Source organism: Narcine bancroftii, chromosome 10, assembly GCF_036971445.1.
Source record: "Narcine bancroftii isolate sNarBan1 chromosome 10, sNarBan1.hap1, whole genome shotgun sequence".
NCBI lineage: Eukaryota > Metazoa > Chordata > Chondrichthyes > Torpediniformes > Narcinidae > Narcine > Narcine bancroftii.
Window position 1 is genome coordinate 76,543,345 of NC_091478.1, and position 19,774 is coordinate 76,563,118.

General features: G+C 43.3%; 1 protein-coding gene across 2 annotated transcripts in view; it reads left to right on the forward strand.

The window, feature by feature from the left end:
• The window catches only part of LOC138744785 (11-beta-hydroxysteroid dehydrogenase type 2-like), an 88,107-nt gene that overhangs the window by 49,959 nt on the left and 18,374 nt on the right, over positions 1 to 19,774 (forward strand). The window contains exon 4 of one of the 2 annotated variants that reach the window (XM_069901450.1): positions 18,159 to 18,460. The exons of the other annotated variant lie outside the window; for it this stretch is intronic. Coding sequence (XP_069757551.1) covers positions 18,159 to 18,445 — 287 coding nt within the window. The 3' untranslated portion in view covers positions 18,446 to 18,460. Of the gene's footprint in view, positions 1 to 18,158; positions 18,461 to 19,774 lie in introns of those variants that run through there. 2 annotated transcript variants of the gene reach the window in all.

A 19,774-nucleotide genomic window follows, 5' to 3' on the forward strand; every position in this document is an offset into this window, starting at 1 on the left:
GCTAAAGAAGATCATTTCAAGTTTACATGTTAAATAAAAAATTAAAATACATTGTAAGGTCCAGTCCACATGACCTGTGAGGACCAATTGCACATCAGCCTAACCTATGGGCAGATCTAACCCTTGATTGGCAGGTAAGGTCACTTCTTGACTGCTTGAGAGGATGTGTGATCCTAACATTACAGTAAGCTAATAGCTTACACCAAGTCACAAAAGCAGATATTAGAAAATATTAAAATAAAACTTTAAATACCAAAGGAGGACAGAGAGGCAGGTAATAACCAGACAACAACCTCATTTTATCTCAGTAGCTTCAACTTTGAGAAGTTGAAGTTTATTTTAGTTCCATTATGCCTTCCCAAAAATATAACTCAAAGAATTATTCCCCCTCTGGAGGAAAATATTTTTCCATCAATCACAATTTACTGTTAATCAGTTTGAACTCAGTTTCCCCCATGACTTACTGAACATCTATATCATTGCCATGGAAGTTGTGCACTGGTAAAAATCTGCCAAGTTAAACTTTAATAAAATATTCATTTGATAAAAGTCAGAAGTTTATTAACTTTATTTTGTGCAAGTCATCTTGCACAAAAAAATCCAGAAAGGTAAAAGAAGTATGGAAGTCAGCCGTGTCTCTGAAATGAAATCAGACTGAAAAGAATACATAGAAAAAAATCTCTTCAAAGCATACAGACTTTTATTATTAATGATCAATTTGTATATGGGAACTGAGGAGGACTATCAGGAGATATCTCAAGCGGACATATTTCTAAAGTCTTAGCTCTCACTTAAAAAATACAGAGGTATGCTTCTATATTTATATAATTTCAAATGAGTAAGGGACAAAATAACCCTCACTCTTAATATTACTTCATTAGTTTCCCAGCCCTGATGCCTGAGTTTTGATGTTTATCTTTCACAAGCAAAATACAAAATTAATGAGGTTTATGCTTTATTTCAACCTCTAATTGCTCAGAAATATTAAATATACAGACGACAAAGAACCACCGGCAAAATCAATGAGGTCCTAATGAAAGTGGGAATGCATGGTGGAAGCTTTCTACTGTTTGTGAAATATTTGGACCAAGGGGAAAAGTTTAGGGAGCCAAAAAGGGCCCCAAAAACATAAGGGACCTGTAGACCTTGGTAATCAGAATCAAGTCTGATTAAAGATAGGAAAAGAGGATTTGGAAAGAGCACGAGTTCAGTGACACAAAAATACTGGGGCACATAGTCAGCAATACCAAACCAATAAAGAACAGGAACACAAGGCTTAGAGTAGAAACACAGAAACAAGGGAGGCTCTTTTTAGATGGTAATGCAAGGTTTTTTTTTAAGACATATAGCACAGTAACGGACTATTTCAGCCCTCTTTCTTTGGCTTGGCTTCGCGGACGAAGATTTATGGAGGGGGTAAAAAGTCCACGTCAGCTGCAGGCTCGTTTGTGGCTGACAAGTCCGATGCGGGACAGGCAGACACGATTGCAGCGGTTGCAAGGGAAAATTGGTTGGTTGGGGTTGGGTGTTGGGTTTTTCCTCCTTTGCCTTTTGTCAGTGAGGTGGGCTCTGCGGTCTTCTTCAAAGGAGGTTGCTGCCCGCCAAACTGTGAGGCGCCAAGATGCACGGTTTGAGGCGTTATCAGCCCACTGGTGGTGGTCAATGTGGCAGGCACCAAGAGATTTCTTTAGGCAGTCCTTGTACCTTTTCTTTGGTGCACCTCTGTCACGGTGGCCAGTGGAGAGCTCGCCATATAACACGATCTTGGGAAGGCGATGGTCCTCCATTCTGGAGACGTGACCCATCCAGCGCAGCTGGATCTTCAGCAGCGTGGACTCGATGTTGTCGACCTCTGCCATCTCGAGTACTTCGACGTTAGGGGTGTAAGCGCTCCAATGGATGTTGAGGATGGAGCGGAGACAACGCTGGTGGAAGCGTTCTAGGAGCCGTAGGTGGTGCCGGTAGAGGACCCATGATTCGGAGCCGAACAGGAGTGTGGGTATGACAACGGCTCTGTATACGCTTATCTTTGTGAGGTTTTTCAGTTGGTTGTTTTTCCAGACTCTTTTGTGTAGTCTTCCAAAGGCGCTATTTGCCTTGGCGAGTCTGTTGTCTATCTCATTGTCGATCCTTGCATCTGATGAAATGGTGCAGCTGAGATAGGTAAACTGGTTGACCGTTTTGAGTTTTGTGTGCCCGATGGAGATGTGGGGGGGCTGGTAGTCATGGTGGGGAGCTGGCTGATGGAGGACCTCAGTTTTCTTCAGGCTGACTTCCAGGCCAAACATTTTGGCAGTTTCCGCAAAGCAGGACGTCAAGCGCTGAAGAGCTGGCTCTGAATGGGCAACTAAAGCGGCATCATCTGCAAAGAGTAGTTCACGGACAAGTTTCTCTTGTGTCTTGGTGTGAGCTTGCAGGTGCCTCAGATTGAAGAGACTGCCATCCGTGCGGTACCAGATGTAAACAGCGTCTTCATTGTTGGGGTCTTTCATGGCTTGGTTCAGCATCATGCTGAAGAAGATTGAAAAGAGGGTTGGTGCGAGAACACAGCCTTGCTTCACGCCATTGTTAATGGAGAAGGGTTCAGAGAGCTCATTGCTGTATCTGACCCGACCTTGTTGGTTTTCGTGCAGTTGGATAATCATGTTGAGGAACTTTGGGGGACATCCGATGCGCTCTAGTATTTGCCAAAGCCCTTTCCTGCTCACGGTGTTTCTAATACAGGTGTGTGTGTTATTCAACGCATGACTGGGCTCATTGATCCTGTCTTCGATTGGCAAATGTTCCTGATGTCACACTGTCAACTTATTTACATGGCAGGGTGCCATTGGACATCTGACACCTGGACAAAGCCTTAGGAAGGAGAAGGCTGAAAGTAAACCACACTGCAGAAAGGAAGATTGGGTTGTTGTAAGGTTGTATTGTAGTTTAAATTTTTCATTTGGAACAGGGCGGCGCAGTTAGCATTTGTAACGGTTGGTCCTGTTACAGTGCCAGCAACCAGGACTTGGGTTCACATCCTATGCAGTCTGTAAGGTGTTTATACATTCTCTCCATATCTGCATGGGTTTTCCGCAAGGACTTCAGTTTCCTCCCACCGTTCAAAACATACCAGGGCTGCGGGTTAATTGGGAGTAATTGGGAGGCATCGCTCATGGGCTGAAATAGTCCGTTACTGTGCTATATGTCTTAAAAAAAAACCTTGCATTACCATCTAAAAAGAGCCTCCCTTGTTTCTGTGTTTCTACTCTAAGCCTTGTGTTCCTGTTCTTTATTGGTTTGGTATTGCTGACTATGTGCCCCAGTATTTTTGTGTCACTGAACTCGTGCTCTTTCCAAATCCTCTTTTCCTATCTTTAATCAGACTTGATTCTGATTACCAAGGTCTACAGGTCCCTTATGTTTTTGGGGCCCTTTTTGGCTCCCTAAACTTTTCCCCTTGGTCCAAATATTTCACAAACAGTAGAAAGCTTCCACCATGCATTCCCACTTTCATTAGGACCTCATTGATTTAGCCGGTGGTTCTTTGTCGTCTGTATATTTAATATTTCTGAGCAATTAGAGGTTGAAATAAAGCATAAACCTCATTAATTTTGTATTTTGCTTGTGAAAGATAAACATCAAAACTCAGGCATCAGGGCTGGGAAACTAATGAAGTAATATTAAGAGTGAGGGTTATTTTGTCCCTTACTCATTTGAAATGATATAAATATAGAAGCATACCTCTGTAATTTTTAAGTGAGAGCTAAGACTTTAGAAATATGTCCGCTTGAGATATCTCCTGATAGTCCTCCTCAGTTCCCATATACAAATTGATCATTAATAATAAAAGTCTGTATGCTTTGAAGAGATTTTTTTCTATGTATTCTTTTCAGTCTGATTTCATTTCAGAGACACGGCTGACTTCCATACTTCTTTTACCTTTCTGGATTTTTTTGTGCAAGATGACTTGCATGTCTCGTGGCACTTTGGCTACTATGTTTTCCTGTCCTGTGACTTGTTTTAAACTGTGGGTCACAATCTCCATCTCGATGTTTTACCCTCTACCATGAACCCTTACAGTACATTAATTCCTCCATGAGGGATGTATACCTTCACATCTCACTGAACTTCACGCATTTATCATCTGATGATTTGCTAGCCTGACCTCTGCTCATTGGTAACCTCTTCTATTAGCATTACTGATGGAATCGTAGAACCATAGAACATTGCACCACCAAAATCAGGCCCTTCTAGTCTGTGCTGAACTAGTGATCTGCCTAGTCTCACTGACCTGCATCCAATCCATAGCCCGCTATACCATTCTTAATCGAAAAATTATGTGAAAATATTGCCCACAGCCCAATCTTCTTGAGAGTAGCTCTTCTACTCTCAACAATCATTCAATCATTCACAAGTTAAATGATCTCTCTTGCATTAATTTTGAATATTTTCCTTAGGCATGTAGTTGAAATCTTTAGGGGATATTGTGAGTTTTGGGTAAATGAACTTGCAGATTCCTATGTGTGAAATTGGAAAACATTTCACCCACCATTTTTAATGTCCATAATGTATTTTTCTGCCACCAATGCATTTAAATTTGTTTTTCACTTTCAACAATCAGATACTAAAGTCTAATGTATCAAAAAGCTGTCTGTAAGGAGTTTGTACGTTCTCCCTGTGTCTGCGTGGATTTCCTCTGAGTGCTCCAGTTTTCACCCACTGTTTGAAATGTATCAGGGGTTGTAGGTTAATTGGGAGTAATTGGGCGGCATGAACTGTATGTGTACATTTAAATTTAGAGAAAAAGAGATGATAAAGATGAAAATAATTATTCAGTTGCAGTCAATGTAGGGAAAAAGTATTACATTTCAGTTGTGCAGGCAGATACTTTGGTTCAGATTAGGGCAGTACAGTGAGGAGGTTCAAGACCCTGATAACTATTGGCGGGGGTTGGGGGGAATAACCGTTGTGGACTGCAGGCTTCTGTGCCTTCTGCCTGAAGGTAGCAGTGAGAAGAGGTTGTGACAGGATGATGGGGAACTTTTATGAGGTTGGCAAGAAGAAGAAAATAGCAGAACCAGATGGAGGTCTCCACCTTCTTACCTTTGGTCGAATACCCTCTCATCTTTTATCCCCTCTCCAGCCACTCCTGATATATTGATATAAACTCTCCCTACTTTCATCTGAGTTCAAGGGCATCGTTGACCGTTTCTCTCTGTAGATACTGCCTATCCCACTGGGTTACTCCAGCTTTTTCAAGGTTCCAGCATCTGCAGAGTTTGTGTTTTCCGTGGATTACTGTTGTAAACAACACCAAAATTTAATGGGGATAACTTTTTCAAGTCTGCACAATGGGCAGTTAATTCTTTCAGACATACCAAAAGTGATTCATTTGCTACGTTAATAAACTTCTGACTTTTATCAAATGAATATTTTATTAAAGTTTAACTTGGCAGATTTTTACCAGTGCACAACTTCCATGGCAATGATATAGATGTTCAGTAAGTCATGGGGGAAACTGAGTTCAAACTGATTAACAGTAAATTGTGATTGATGGAAAAATATTTTCCTCCAGAGGGGGAATAATTCTTTGAGTTATATTTTTGGGAAGGCATAATGGAACTAAAATAAAATGTGGAATGATATGAACATAGTTATTGGACATTTGGACCTGACTATTGTGTACCAAAATAGTTCCTCAGACTTTCTTTTGCAAGTGAAGGAGTGTTCAATTCAACTGGTTTTATCTTTTTGTACAATAAACTCAAATATTTAAGTAGAATGTGTATTTAAGCCATAAATACCATGTCCAAGAAAAATGACTTGTGCAACTTAGATTAAGAACAGGGACCAGACCTCGTTTCACTTCCACCCTGGCTTTGTCTCCATGGTATTGTGAGCGCTGCTGTGCAAATGATTCTAACGCAAGGTCACCAACAGATTGTACAACAGGCTTTAATTAGCTTAAATGTACACCAGTCTTAGTAACTTCGTGGGCTCCATGTGTGTCTGACTGTCCTTTGCTGGCTCCACATGTTTCTGACTGGCTCCCAAAGGGGCCGGCTCGAGTCTTTATATTGGCCGGTGATTGACAGCCAGCCTCCCAGGTTGCCTACCTGCAGGTACACTGGCTGCCCCCTGCAGTAGGCTGGTAGGAGTGCGACCAGTGTAGTGGTTGTATCACCACATTCACCCCCTTCTTAAAATGAGGCCTTGGGGTGGTGGGGGCGCGGTGTCCTTGGTACTGGTTGATATTTACAAGTTATTGTGATCTGGTGGTCGTCTATCCCTCTGGGACTGTTGCAGGACAGGCTCCTGGTCAATGGTTGGTAGGGGCAGGGCTGCCTGAGGGTCATCTGGGTCCGGGGTGGCCGGTGGTATGGGCGGGATGGTGTCTGGCAGAGAGGGGATGTAGGTGTGTAGCAGGTCTGCAGGGAGTGGGGCCCTCTGGAGAGGCAGAGAGAGGGTGTGTGTAGCAGGTCTGCAGGGAGTGGGGCCCTCTGGAGAGGCAGAGAGAGGGTGTTAGCTCCCAGGGAATCCTGGATGGGCCAGGATGCCTGGGGTGAGAGGACTTGGCCCCTGCTGGTGCCAGGTCCCTAGTCAAGATGGTGTCCTGAAGTCCATTGGGGTACCTGACATAGGCGTAATTTGGGTTTGAATTAAGTAGTGGTCCTGGAGACATCAGCCAAGCTGGCAGGGAGACGCTAGTTGCTGATTTCATAGGAAAGGAGAAAAGATCTTTGTGAGGGGACTGATTGGTAGCAATGCACAGGAGTGACCATATAGCGTGGAGTGCCTCAGGAAGGACCTCTTGCCAATAGTTGATGGACCAACCTTTCGACTTCAGGGCCAGGAGGACTGCCTTCCAGATTACCCTGTTTTCACGCTCCACCTGCCCGTTGCCCCTGAGGTGCAGCTAGTCATGTGACTAGCTGCGATGCCTTGCACCATCAGGTACTGGTGCAGCTCCTCACTCATGAAGCTGGACCTCCAGTTGCTGTGGATGAATGCTGGTTATCCGAACATGGTGAAGATCTGGGCCAGTGCCTTGATAACGGAGGTAGTGGATGTGTCAGGGGAAGGGATGGCAAAGGGAAAATGGGAGTATTCGTCTATGACTGAGAAGAAGGTCGACGCTGAGTTGCTCGAAGGGCCGAGTGGCCTTCACTACATGGGCCAGTGGTGGGCGGAAGAAGCGCAGTTTGCCCTCTGCACAGACCCTGCAGGACTCGGTCATGGTCTGGACTTTCTGGACAGTGAAGGGGAGGTTCCAGGACTTAATGAAGTGGTACAGGCACGTGACGCCCAGGTGGCAAAGGGTGTCATGCAATGCCTGAAGCTGTTCAGACTGTGCACTGGTGTAGGTCCAGGACAAAGCATCGGGGAAGTCATTGAGCTTCCTTGGCCTATACTGGATGTCGTAGCTAAAATTGACCAGCTCAACTATCTAACGCATCTCGATCTTGCCCTGTGGGGGATGCTGAACAATAATGCCACCACGCGCTGGTCAGTGAGAAAGGTGAACCTTCTGCCTGCCAACTAGTGGCACCAATGGTGGACTGCTTTCAAGATTGCCTGGGCCTCCTTGTTGATGGCGGAGTGTCCGAACTCTAAACCATGGAGGGTCCTGGAGAAAAAGGCCGCGGGTCTGCCCCCTTGATTGAGGGTGGCAGCGAGGCCAACATCAGAGGCATCACACTCCACCTGGAATGGGGTGGTCTTGTCCATGATATGCATCATGACATCAGCGATGTCCTGTCTGAAGCTTGTGCCTCAGCAGGGAGGAAAAAAGTGATGGCTTCGACCAGTGGCGGATTTTGTCTGAGAAGTGTGGGACCCATTGGGAGAACTAAGAGAAGAGCCCTAGGCATCTGCGGAGGGCCTTAAGCATGTGGGGGAGGGGCAGTTCTATTAGGGAGTGCATGCGTTCAGGGTCAGGACCAATGACACCATGTTCCATGATGCACCCCAGGTTGTGCCGGCCTACCATGTGATCCATCTCCCGCTGAAACACGGAGACTCCATTTGTGACCTCAAACGGGTCCTGGTGGAACTGGTAGAGCCACCTGTCTGCCTCAAAGGTGGTATAAGGATTATTCCGGGCATGGATGGGGAGCTGATGGCAGGCCGACTTCAGACCACTCATGGAGAAAACCCTGCACTGGGCTATCTTGTTGACGAAGTCGGTGATGTGGGGCAGTGGGTAGGCGCCAGCTAGGTGTCTTGATGGTCTGGGTATAGTCAATGACCATCCTCGGTTTGCTGCTCCCTTCTACGACAAGAACCTGGTCTCTCCAGGGACTGGTGCTGGGCTCTCTAACTCCTTCCGCCAGCATGTGGGGCCAGCCTCCCAGAATGCCTACCTGCAGATACAGTGGTTGCTACCTGTAGTAGACTGGTAGGAGTGCGGCCAATGTAGTGGTTGTATCACCACATGTATAATGTGGTTTCCAGCAGCCTAATGGTCCAGAGTCCTTGAGTGATTAGAGGCAGATAGTTTTAAGTAAAGCAAAATAATTTTGGAGAACAAAATGCACATAGTGCATTATTAAGATTGCAAAACACTTTGCAACAGACTCGTAAGGATTGCAGACTATAACTTCAATGTTAAAACACTAATTGTTTTGATCAGCATTAAGAAAACAAGTTCTTTTCACTACTGAACCAGTTTATAGGGAATGGTGTGTAAGCTCAAAGTGACTATAAACATGCAGATCGCCAACTGGAAAACCTCTGTTTACAACTTTTGCAAAAAGTGGTGTTTTTTATTGCATTGACCACCGCCAGTGGGCTGATCTCGCCTCCAACCGTGCATCTTGGCGCCTCACAGTTCGGCGGGCAGCAACCTCCTTTGAAGAAGACCGCAGAGCCCACCTCACTAACAAAAGACAAAGGAGGAAAAACCCAACACCCAACCCCAACCCACCAATTTTCCCCTGCAACCGCTGCAACCGTGTCTGCCTGTCCCGCATCGGACTTGTCAACCACCAACAAGCCTGCAGCTGACGTGGACTTTACCCCTTCATAAATCTTCATCCGCGAAGCCAAGCCAAAGAAGAAAAGAAAGAAGAAATTAACACAGCATGGAACAACAATTTTAAAAGGCATCTGTAAATCAAATCAACAATATCACACTTGAATATTACATTGAAAGTAATAGCTATTAAAAAAGTTCCCATAAGAAAAGTGGGACAAAGAGGGATTAGATAACAAGAGACAAGAGTCCAGGGTTTTTGACACAGGTGCACTTTCCATTTCCTGCTATTTTATGGAATGACATAATTGCAACAGAACAAATTGGCACAGGCATTTTCCAATAATAACCTGGGATGTAGAACTTGGTAGTGAGTGTTGATCTCCCAGGGTATCATACGTTCAGTGCAGAATGTAATTTTATCCTGATGCAGGGTCTCAATCCGAAACAACAGCAATTCTTTTCTGGCCAGCAGTTTGGTTTTGTTTCCAGTTCCACCATCTGCAGGCACTTTTTAATCCCTGCCATTTCTCATCCATCAGTTGTGTAGGACATCTTTCCCCACTCGCCTCTCACTCCCCTTCTCTCCCTTTCACCCCCTCTCACCCCTTTTCCAAAACTACCGACAGTTTCCCACTCTCCCTAGTGTTCCAGCAGCACAGGGAAATGATCCAAGGCCATGCCATTTGTTGGCAAGTGAGCAGAGACAAGTATCCAGCAAGAGGATGGATGGATTAAACAAAACATACTTGAGTGTTTAATATCAGTGTAAATCACTTCATGGGCTTTTATAACCAGGGTGTTTTAAGTGCCTTGGCTCACTGGTAACATCAACAAAAGAACATGATAGCTGTGTGGGTCTTCTATCCTATATTTAGATATCATCCACATTATAAAGCAAATAATCTGGTCGATGTTTAATGCAAGTATGTGGGGAGGAGGTGATAATCATTTAGGATGCCCACTGATAAATGTATTTGTGTCACTTACACTCCTTCAGAGGAACAGATGCACTCATGATCAGAAACAATTTTTTTCCTCCTCTTCACCCGACCATTTGTAGATGAGTTGACTGAGAAGCACTAGTTATGAATTTGCAACTCTCCAGGGTAGCGGTCGGGACTGTATCATCCACGTGGTAGAAAGTGCTACTGTGCTTTAATGAAAATAAAATCATGAGTAATAATTAAGGGTCTGTCAACTCAACATCAACAATAGGTACTCCTCCTTGAGTACTGTTGGAGGGGGGGCGGTGGGGGGAAACAGCCAAGATGGGGAAAGCATCAGTGGCTGTACCTCTAGCATGAGGTCAGCCTTTGTAACTCAGAAGGGTAGTGAAAAGAAAAAGAGGGCAGTAGTTATAGGGGATTCAATAGTTAGGAGGACAGATAGGGGATTCTGTGGAGGACCGGATGGTGGTTTGCCTCCCTGGTGCCAGAGTTCAGGATGTAGCTTTCCGTGCTTAAGGTGGGAAGGAAATGAGCCAGAGATCGTGGCACATGTTGGTACTAACGACATAGGAAGGAAGAGTGAAGAGGTCCTAAAAAATGAGTATAGGGAGTTAGGGAGCTAAAAAGAAGGACCGCAAAGGGAGTAATCATTGGAGCGTAGAAAATTGAGGGGGATTTGAAAGAGGTATTTAAAATTATGAGGGGAAAGATAGAGTAGATGTGAATAGGCTCATTCCCTTGAGGGTAGGTGAGAATTCAAACAAGAGGTCACGAGTTAAGAGTTAGGGGGAAAAAGTTTAGAAGTAATATGAGAGGGAACTTCTTGACTCAGAGAGTGGTGGCTGAGTCGAATGACCTTCCGGAAGAAGTGGTTGCAGCAAAATCAATGTTGTCATTTAAGGAAAAATTGGATAGGTATATGGATGGGAGGGGATTGGAGGGTTATGGGCAGAGTGCAGGTAGGTGGGACTAGAGGAGATCATTTAGATCTGTACGGACTAGAGGGGCTGAGATGGCCTATTTCTGTACTGCAATTGTTATATGGTTATATTGTACACCAATTATAAAGTCAAAATCTGCCTTTTATAATAGGGAGAAAAAGAATTATACCCTGGGGATCACTGCAGACTTAAAAACAGAAAGTTACAAAAGTTCATAGATAGAGTAAATGAGTGTGCAATTGGAACCATTGAAAAGACCAAGTTCATCCACTTTGTATCCAAGAAAGATAAAGGTTAGAAAGCAGTGATGATAAAAAGGAAATTGGATGCCTGTCCATTTATATAAATGATTGGAAGCTGCTAGGTATATCTATTTGTGGATGGTGCACAACTGAAGCAGGAGGCTCCAAGAATATCCCAATCTCAATGTTATGGGACCTAGCATGTGAATGTTCAGCCAGAAGTGCTCAATAGATTATCCTTCTTCGCATCTTTCTGAGATCCTATCACAGAAAAATATTTCCAGATAATGTCATTCATTCTGCATGATGGCAAAAAAACAACTGAGATCACCAGATGCAGCAAAGATTGTGGGACCAGACACCATTCCAGCTGTAATATTGGAGATCTGTGCTTCAGGACGAACTGCACCTTTAGTTAAGCTGTTCCAGTCAAGTTCATCATTTGGCATCGACCTGTCTATATGAAAAATTGCACAGGAAAATATCCTGTTTACAAAAAGCTGGTTGAATTCTTTGCAGCTAATTATTTTTCATCCAATCTACATTCAGTCATCAACAATGTAAAAGAGGGTGTCCCTGATCATGCTGTCAAGAAGCCCAAGATTGGTTTTGCCATGACTCAGTTGCTCCACATCTTAAATATGGACCATAAAGCTGAATTCCAGAGTTGAGCTGAATGTGGCTGCCCTTTGACCTTAAGGTAGTCCTTGGAAAAATAGACATCAGATATTAAAGTGTAGATATTCCAGTGGTTGAAATCATATATTCAGAAATAAAAACTGTGCCATTATTGGATGTGAATCATCTCACCCACACAAGGAGGCCCACGGCAGTTTTCTGAGCCCTACCATCTTTAGCTATGTCATCAATGACCTTACTTCCATCCTAAGGTCAGAAATTGGGCTTGATCACCCATAATTCCATAATATTTGAATCCATTCATAACTAATCAGCAAATGAAGCAATAATAGTGTTATTGACCAGGAAGGGAAGGTCAGAGGTATACAATCCAGTGATTATTGGGGATCAGAAGTGGAGAGGGGGGAGCAAAATTAAGTTCTTGGAAGACACTATCTTGGAGGATCTTTCCGGGACTCAAAGGACCAATGGCATCGTGAAGGAAGCAAATCAGCACCTCTTCTTACTTGGGCATTTGTGGAGGTTTGGAATGAAATTGGTAACCCTGACAAATTTCTACAGATGTGTGGTAGAAAGTGTGCTGACTGGCTGCATCATAGTCTAGTATCTGGACACCGATTCACCTGAGCATAAAGCCCTACAAAAGGTAGTGGACATCACAGGCAAACCCTTTCCACCATTGAGAACATCTACAGGGAATGCTTCCATCGGAGAGCAGCAGCAATCATCAAGGATCCACACCATCCAGCACACGCTCTGTTCTCACTGCTACCATCAGGAAAGAGGTATAGGTGCCACAAGATTGCACCATCAGGTTCAGGAACAGCTGCCTCCCTTCCACCATCAGACTCCTCAACAACAAACTCAATCAGGGACTCATTTAAGGACTCTTACTTTTGCACTTTATTGATTTTTTTTATTCACCTCTCTGTATTGCACAGTTGGTTTACATTTCTTTATTTGTTTACATGTGTACATTGTGTACAGTTTTTTTCCCGCCCTAGCAATAAGTGGTAATTCTGCCTCACCTGCAGGAAAAAGAATCTTGGGGTTGTATGTGATGACATGTAGTACTCTTGACATTAAATCTGAAATTTGATTTCCTGCTGGTATTTTAATTTGTGAAATGAATAAGAACCTGTTCAGCAATACTCTGCCATTATCGTTCCTGTCTGAAGATTAGAAATATCCAATCATTGAAAAGCAGAAAAATTAATTTCCAGGTGGTTTTGCCAATACATTTGATCTTTTGTCACTGCTACAATCTGGGATTTGGAGCAATCAATAATGTCCACCATATTGGTGCTGTTTGTTGAGGAAATAAATATTAACTAGGGTATTGGGGAGAAATCTGCTGCCTTGCTGCAAAATGATAACTTCAGATCTTTTGTGTGCCTATGAATGAGAGTTGGGTCCATAATATTTCATTTGTAAGTTAGTACTCCTGGCAGTGCAGCACTCACTTGATATTGTACAGAAGCTTCAGTATTTAATTATGTACACAGATCTCTGGACCAGCACTTGAATCAACAATCATCTGTCTTAGAGGCAAGAGCCCTTGCTCAGAGCCATTCTTTCTAGTAAAATACTATAGTTAACTTTCAAGTGCTCCAGAATTGCACTGGTTCAAACAGACAGACAAACCCTCCCTTTACGTACTTTCAATAAAAAAAAAGCCTGGGCTTTTTTAATGTCTTGTAGAAGGATTGCACATTGCCAATGGTATGATTTTAACAGTTGCTGTTTATGCCCACTTGGCATTATTTTAGTAGACTGTACCTAGTCACAACATCACTCTTTTTCTTTACACTTGTCAGTGTGAGCACCAAGCCTTTTTATTTATGGCATACCATGTGTAATTTCAGCAATGGATACAATCCATTGGCAGAAATAACAGATCAAAGACCCAAGCATGGATCCACCCCATTGAAAAATGTATCAGATGTCAAGTTCGTTTTCTTTCTTTCAACACCTTAATCATCTTCTTTCCCATCTTTCAACCTCACAATGCTCAAATTCTTGCAATTCTGGCCTCTTGCGCATCCTAATTCTCATCAGCTTACCTTTGGCACCATGCATTTAGCTTGGTGATTCCAGTCAAAGAATGCCTGAACTAATATTTCCTCCTTTAAGGCACAGTTTAAAACTTTTCTCTTCATGCAAGTTCTTGATTGCCTGTTCTATATTTCAGATTTATTGTCAGAGTACATACATGATATCAGATTCTCTTCCTGTGGTCGAGACAGATTTACCACTTATTGGCAGTGCAAAAAAACACTGCACATAGCATGTACATGTAAACAAATAAAGAACTGTAAACAGATAACAAATGTTAACAAACTGACTGTGCAATACAGAGAGAATTTTTAAAAAATCAATGAAGTGCACAGTAAGAGTCCTTAAATGAGTCTCTGATTGATGTTTGTTGTTGAGGAGTCTGATGGTGGAGGGGGAGCAGCTGTTCCTGAACCTGGTGGTGCGAGTCTTGTGGCACCTGTACTATAGCAGTAGCTGATGGCAGTAGCAAGAACAGAGCGTGTTGGGTGGTCTGGATCCTTGATGATTGCTGCTGCTATCTGATGGAAGCATTCCCTGTAGATTTACTCAATAGTGGGGTGGGTTTTGGTTTCACACACCACACAACACACATGTACACACCACATAACGCACACATGCACACACCGCACATGCAAACACACACGCGTGCGCACAATGCACAAACATGCACAACTATGTGGGGTTGTTTCCCATGGCTAAGGGATTTGTATGATTCTTGGAGGGTTAAAATAATGACTGGCAGACTAAACCACAAACAGGAGGGAAATTTTGAGCTGTTATTTCAGAGATGTGGGAGATTTATTCTCCTTTCCTTGAGCATAGCTGTTGTTGACGCTGAAAGAAAAATCAGGATTTTACATGAAATATTGTAGCACAAAATAGCAACCAAGTGAAATATATTATGCAAATGAAATGTGTCTATATTCTTAAAGTCTTTGTTAAGTCCTGGGTGATTCATACGACCATGCATCAAACTATGTTCAAATGCTAAGAAGGATTCAGCAGGTAGGCATGAATAAGGGCAGGATTTTTAGATATCATATATTTTATTGATTTAGTTATAGACAGTGAGAATGACAGTCAAAATAGAGGAATGCTCCTCTTGCAGAATGTGGGTTGTCAAGAGAGCCAGCAGTGTCTCTGACGACTTCACCTGGAAGAAGTGCATCTCGCTGTTGCTCATGACAAACCAAGTTAAGGAATGAACTCTGGATCATTTGGGAGGCAGAGGGGGTGATAGACAGGACTTACAGACACACTATCACATGTCGGAGGCAGGAGGAGGGTAGATGAGTGACAGTCAGAGAGAGAAAGGGAACAGGCAGGCAGTGCAGGACACCCCTGCGGCTGTCCTCCTCAATATCAAATATACCATTTTGGATACTGTTGGGGGAAATGACCTACTAGGGAAAAGCCATGGAGATCAGGTCTCTGACACGGAGTCTGTGTTAGAGTTCCTGTAGCTAAGAAGGGAAGGGAGGAGAAGAGGCGAGCTGTTTTGATTTCATAGTTAGAGGGACAGATAAGAGGTTCTGTGGAAGATGTCGAGTATCCCAGATGGTATGTTTCCTGGCTGGTGCCAAGGTCCGAGATACCTCAGATCGAGTTCACCGCATCTCAAGAGGGAGGGTGAGCAGCCATATGTCATGGTCCATGTAGGAATCAATGATGTGGGCAGGAAAGGTGAGGAGATCTGCAAGGAGAATTCAGAGAGTTAGGTGCTAGATTAAAGGACAGGACCTCCAGGGTAATTATCTCATAATTGGTTAGAAATAGAAGGATAATGTGGCTTAACACACGGCTAAAGACGGTGCAGGAGGGAGGGCTTCAGGTTTCTGGATCATTGGGCTCTCTTCCAGGGAAGGTGAGACCTGTTCCAAAGGGACAGTTTGCATCTGAACTGGATGGGGACTAATATCCTTGCAGGAAGATTTGGTAGTGCTGCTCTGGTGGGTTTAAACTAGATTTGTAGGGGAATGGGAACCAGAGTGCCAGAGCAGATAGAGGAGAGGAAGAGGACAAAGATGATGTGAAAATTGCATGCACTGTTAGAAAATGTTCTCAGGAGAATCTATTGCAATGCAAGAAGTATTGTAGGAAAGGCAAATGAGCTTAGAGTGTGAATTGGCATGTGGAATTATGACATTGTGGCAATTAGCATGACTGGCAGCTCAAAGTTCTGGGGTTCTGTTGCTTTGGACGTAATAGAATGGCGGGGGGAGGGGGGGAGAATGAAAGGGGGTGGAGAGGCATTAGGGAAAATATTACAGCTGTGCTCAGGCAGGACAGACCAGAGGGTCTGTATTGGTGGAGCTGAGGAATGGGAAAGGTATGACCACACTCATGGGGTTGTATTATAGACCGGCTAATTGTTAGCAAGAATTGGAGGAGCAAATCTGTAGAGAGATAGCAGACAGTTGCAGAAAACATGATGTAGGAGATTTTAACTTTCTACATATTGAAGGACCCAGATGAATGTGCATCTTATAGTCCAATTGCATTGAAGGTAAAGGTTCCATTATTCTTTTCAATCTTTTTATTAAACATTCTAATCAGGATCTGAATTACAGGTAAGATGTACGGAAGGTGTATGGACCTTGGTTTTCAAGAGTATTGAGACCCTGGTTAAGAAGAAGAAGAACGGGACCATTAGAGGGCGCACAAAATCAGTGAACCGGTGCAGACTTGAAAGGCCAACATGGCCTGTTTCCGCTCCGTAAATGGTTATATCGTTATATGGTTATATTATAAAATGGCTGGATGGCTTGGAGTTTGTCAAATGTGTTCAGGAAAGTTTTCTAAATCAATATATAGACGTACCAACTCGAGAGAATGCAATACTGGATCTCCTTTTAGGGAACAAGACATGACAAGTGACAGAAGTATGTGCAGGGGAACATTTTGGGTCCAGTGATCATAATGCCATTAGTTTTGTAAATTATGGAGAAGGATAGATCTGGGTTGAGATTGGAAATTGGTGAAAGGCCAATTTTGAAGAAGAAAGGATCTCGAATGTGTGGATTGGGAAAAATTGTCTTCGGGCAAGGATGTGCGAAGTAAGTGGAAGACCTACAAAGGTGAAATTTGAGAGTAAAGAGTTTGTTTGTTCCTGTCCAGGATCAAAGGCAAGGTTAGAAGGCATTGGGAACCTTGGTTTTCGAGGGATATTTGGAAGAAGAGAGAGGCGTATTACAGGTATAGGCAGCATGGAGCAAATGAAGTACTTTAGGAGTATTAAAAAAATACAAGAAAAACCTCAAGAAATAAATCAGGAAAGAGAAAAGAAGACACGAGGTTGCTCTGGAAGACAATGTAAAGGAAAATCAGAAGGGTTTCCATGGGTATATTAAGAGCAAGAGGATAGTTAGGGACAAAATTGGTTCCCTTGAAGTTCTGAGTGGTCGGCTTTGTATGGAGCCAAAAGAGATGGGAGAGGTATTAACTCAGAAAAAGGGCACAGAGACGTGGGAAGTAAGAAAAACAAGCAGTGAGGTCATGGAACCTATACACGTTTAAAAGGAGGAAGTGCTTATTGTCTTAAAGCAAATAAGAGTGGATAAATCCCCTGGGCCTGACAAGATATTCCCTTGGTCCTTGATGGAGGCTGGTGTAGAAATTGTAGGGGCTCTGATAGAAATATTTAAAATGTCCTTAGTCACAGGTATGGCGCCAGAAGACTGGAGGGTAGCTCATGTTGTCCCATTATTTAAAAAAGGCTCCAAAAGTAACCCTGGAAATTATAGGTGGTGAGCCTGACATCAGGAGTGGGTAAATTATTGGAAGGTTTTCCATGTGATCGGATATACAATTATTTGGATAGCCATGAACTGATTAGGGATAGTCAATATGGCTTTATGCATGGTAGGTCATGTTTAACCAATCTTATAGGGTTTTTCCAAGGAGGTTACCAGGAAAGTTGTTGAAGGAAAGGCTGTGGATGCTGTTTACATGGACTTTTACAAAATCCTGCATGGAAAGTTAGTCAGGAAGGTTCAGGCACTAGGTATTCATGGTGAAATAATGAGCTGAATTCGACAATGACTGGATGGGAGAAGCCAGAGTGTAATGGTGGATGAATGCTTCTCAGACTGGAAACCTGTGACTAATGGTGTGCCTCAGGGATCAGTGCTGGGACCATTGTTGTTTGTCATCTATATCAATGATCTAGATCACACATGTCAAACTCTGGCCCACGGGCCAAATTTGGCCCGTGATATAATTATATTTGGCCCGCAAGATCATTTCAAAAATGTATTAGAGGTGGCCCGCTGGCCGCCGCGCCAGTATAGCGCATGCACAGTAATACAACAAATCCCAGAATGCATTGGCGTCAGCCTGCTAATCGCCCCCACCTCCTCTGTTTACGTTGCAGGGTCTCACCGTGGACTCTGGTTTTGGGGCCTGGCCGGTGTCAGGAGAAGCCAAGGCCGCTTCCCAGCGCCCGGAACCGGAGGCCTCGGGCCTGACCTCGCCAGGACCATTGCCCACTCCCCCTTCCTGCCACAGGCCGATCCGCGACTCACGGTGACGGGGCCGCTGATCCGCCGAGATGCTGCCCTGCAGCGAGAGCTGATTCCCCCGCACTGTCATTGTCCAACCCGGTCGCCCGCAAACCCCGCCCTCCCGCACACAGGCCTGAGTAAGTATTATGAACTTTAATCTCAGGATAAAACAATCTTCCAATAGTTTCATGTCACAGTGATAAATATATTCCTGGTTAAAAATGGTCCTGCACCTGGATACAAGCTCATTAGGCATAAAACTTGAAAAGTGTGTAAATCAAAGGATATCTGTACCAATGGAAAAAGGGCATGACAAATAACCCTGCTAGAGTTCATGCCCACAATCAGTCACCCATTTGATTGTTTCAGGAATCATGTTATTCTCCCACATTCTCAATAGCCCTCAGATTTTACTATTCGACAGCACACTAGCAACATTTGACAAATCCTCTATAGAGAAATATTATTTATTGAATATTTTATTTCTCATTTGTTAATGCTTCTGGAAAGAGTTTATCCAAAACTATTATTAAACATTTATTTTAATCAGAAAAAGTTTAACATTACATATGTTGAAAGAAGAGAAAACATGCAGATGTTGTTGAAAATTTTCAATAAATATTTAGTTCGGCCCACGACTTAGTCCAAGTTTTTAATTTTGGCCCTCCGTGAATTTGAGTTTGACACCCCTGCTCTAGATGATAAATTGGTAAATTAGATCAACAAGTTTGCTGATGACACTAGGATTGGAGGTGCTGTGGACAGAGAAGGTTTTCAAAGTTTGCAGAGGGATCTGGACCAGTCGGAAAAATGGGCTGAAAATGGCAGATGAAATTTAATGCAGACAAGTGTAAGGTGTTGCATTTTGGAAAGTAAAACCAAGAAAGGACATACACAGTAAATGGTAGGGCACTGAGGAGTACGTTAGAACAGAGGGATTTGGGAACACAGATACATAATTCCCTGAAAGTGGTATCACAGGTGGATAGGGTTGTAAAGAGAGCTTTTGGTATATTGGCCTTCATAAATCAAAGTACCAGTATTGAGTATAGGAGTTGGGATTTTAAAATGGTGTAAGACATTGGTGAGACCAAATTTGGAGTATTGTGAACAGTTTTGGTCACCTAACTACAGGAAAGATATCAATAGGATAGAAAGAGTGGAGAGAAGATTTACTAGGATGTTGCCTGGACTTCAGGAACTGAGTTGCAGGGAAAGATTTAACAGGTTAGGTCTTTATTCCCTGGACTGTAGAAGAATGAAGAGAAATTTGATAGAGGTATTTAAAATTATGAGGGGAATAGACAGAATAAATGTAAGTTTTTTCCACTGAGGGTAGGTGAGATACAAACCAGAGGGCATGGGTTAAAGGTGAAAGAGGAAACGTTTAGGGGGAACAAGAGGGGGAACTTCTTCATATAGAAAGTGGTGGGAGTGTGGAATGAGCTTCCAGCTGAAGTGGTGGATGCAGGCTTAATTTTAACAT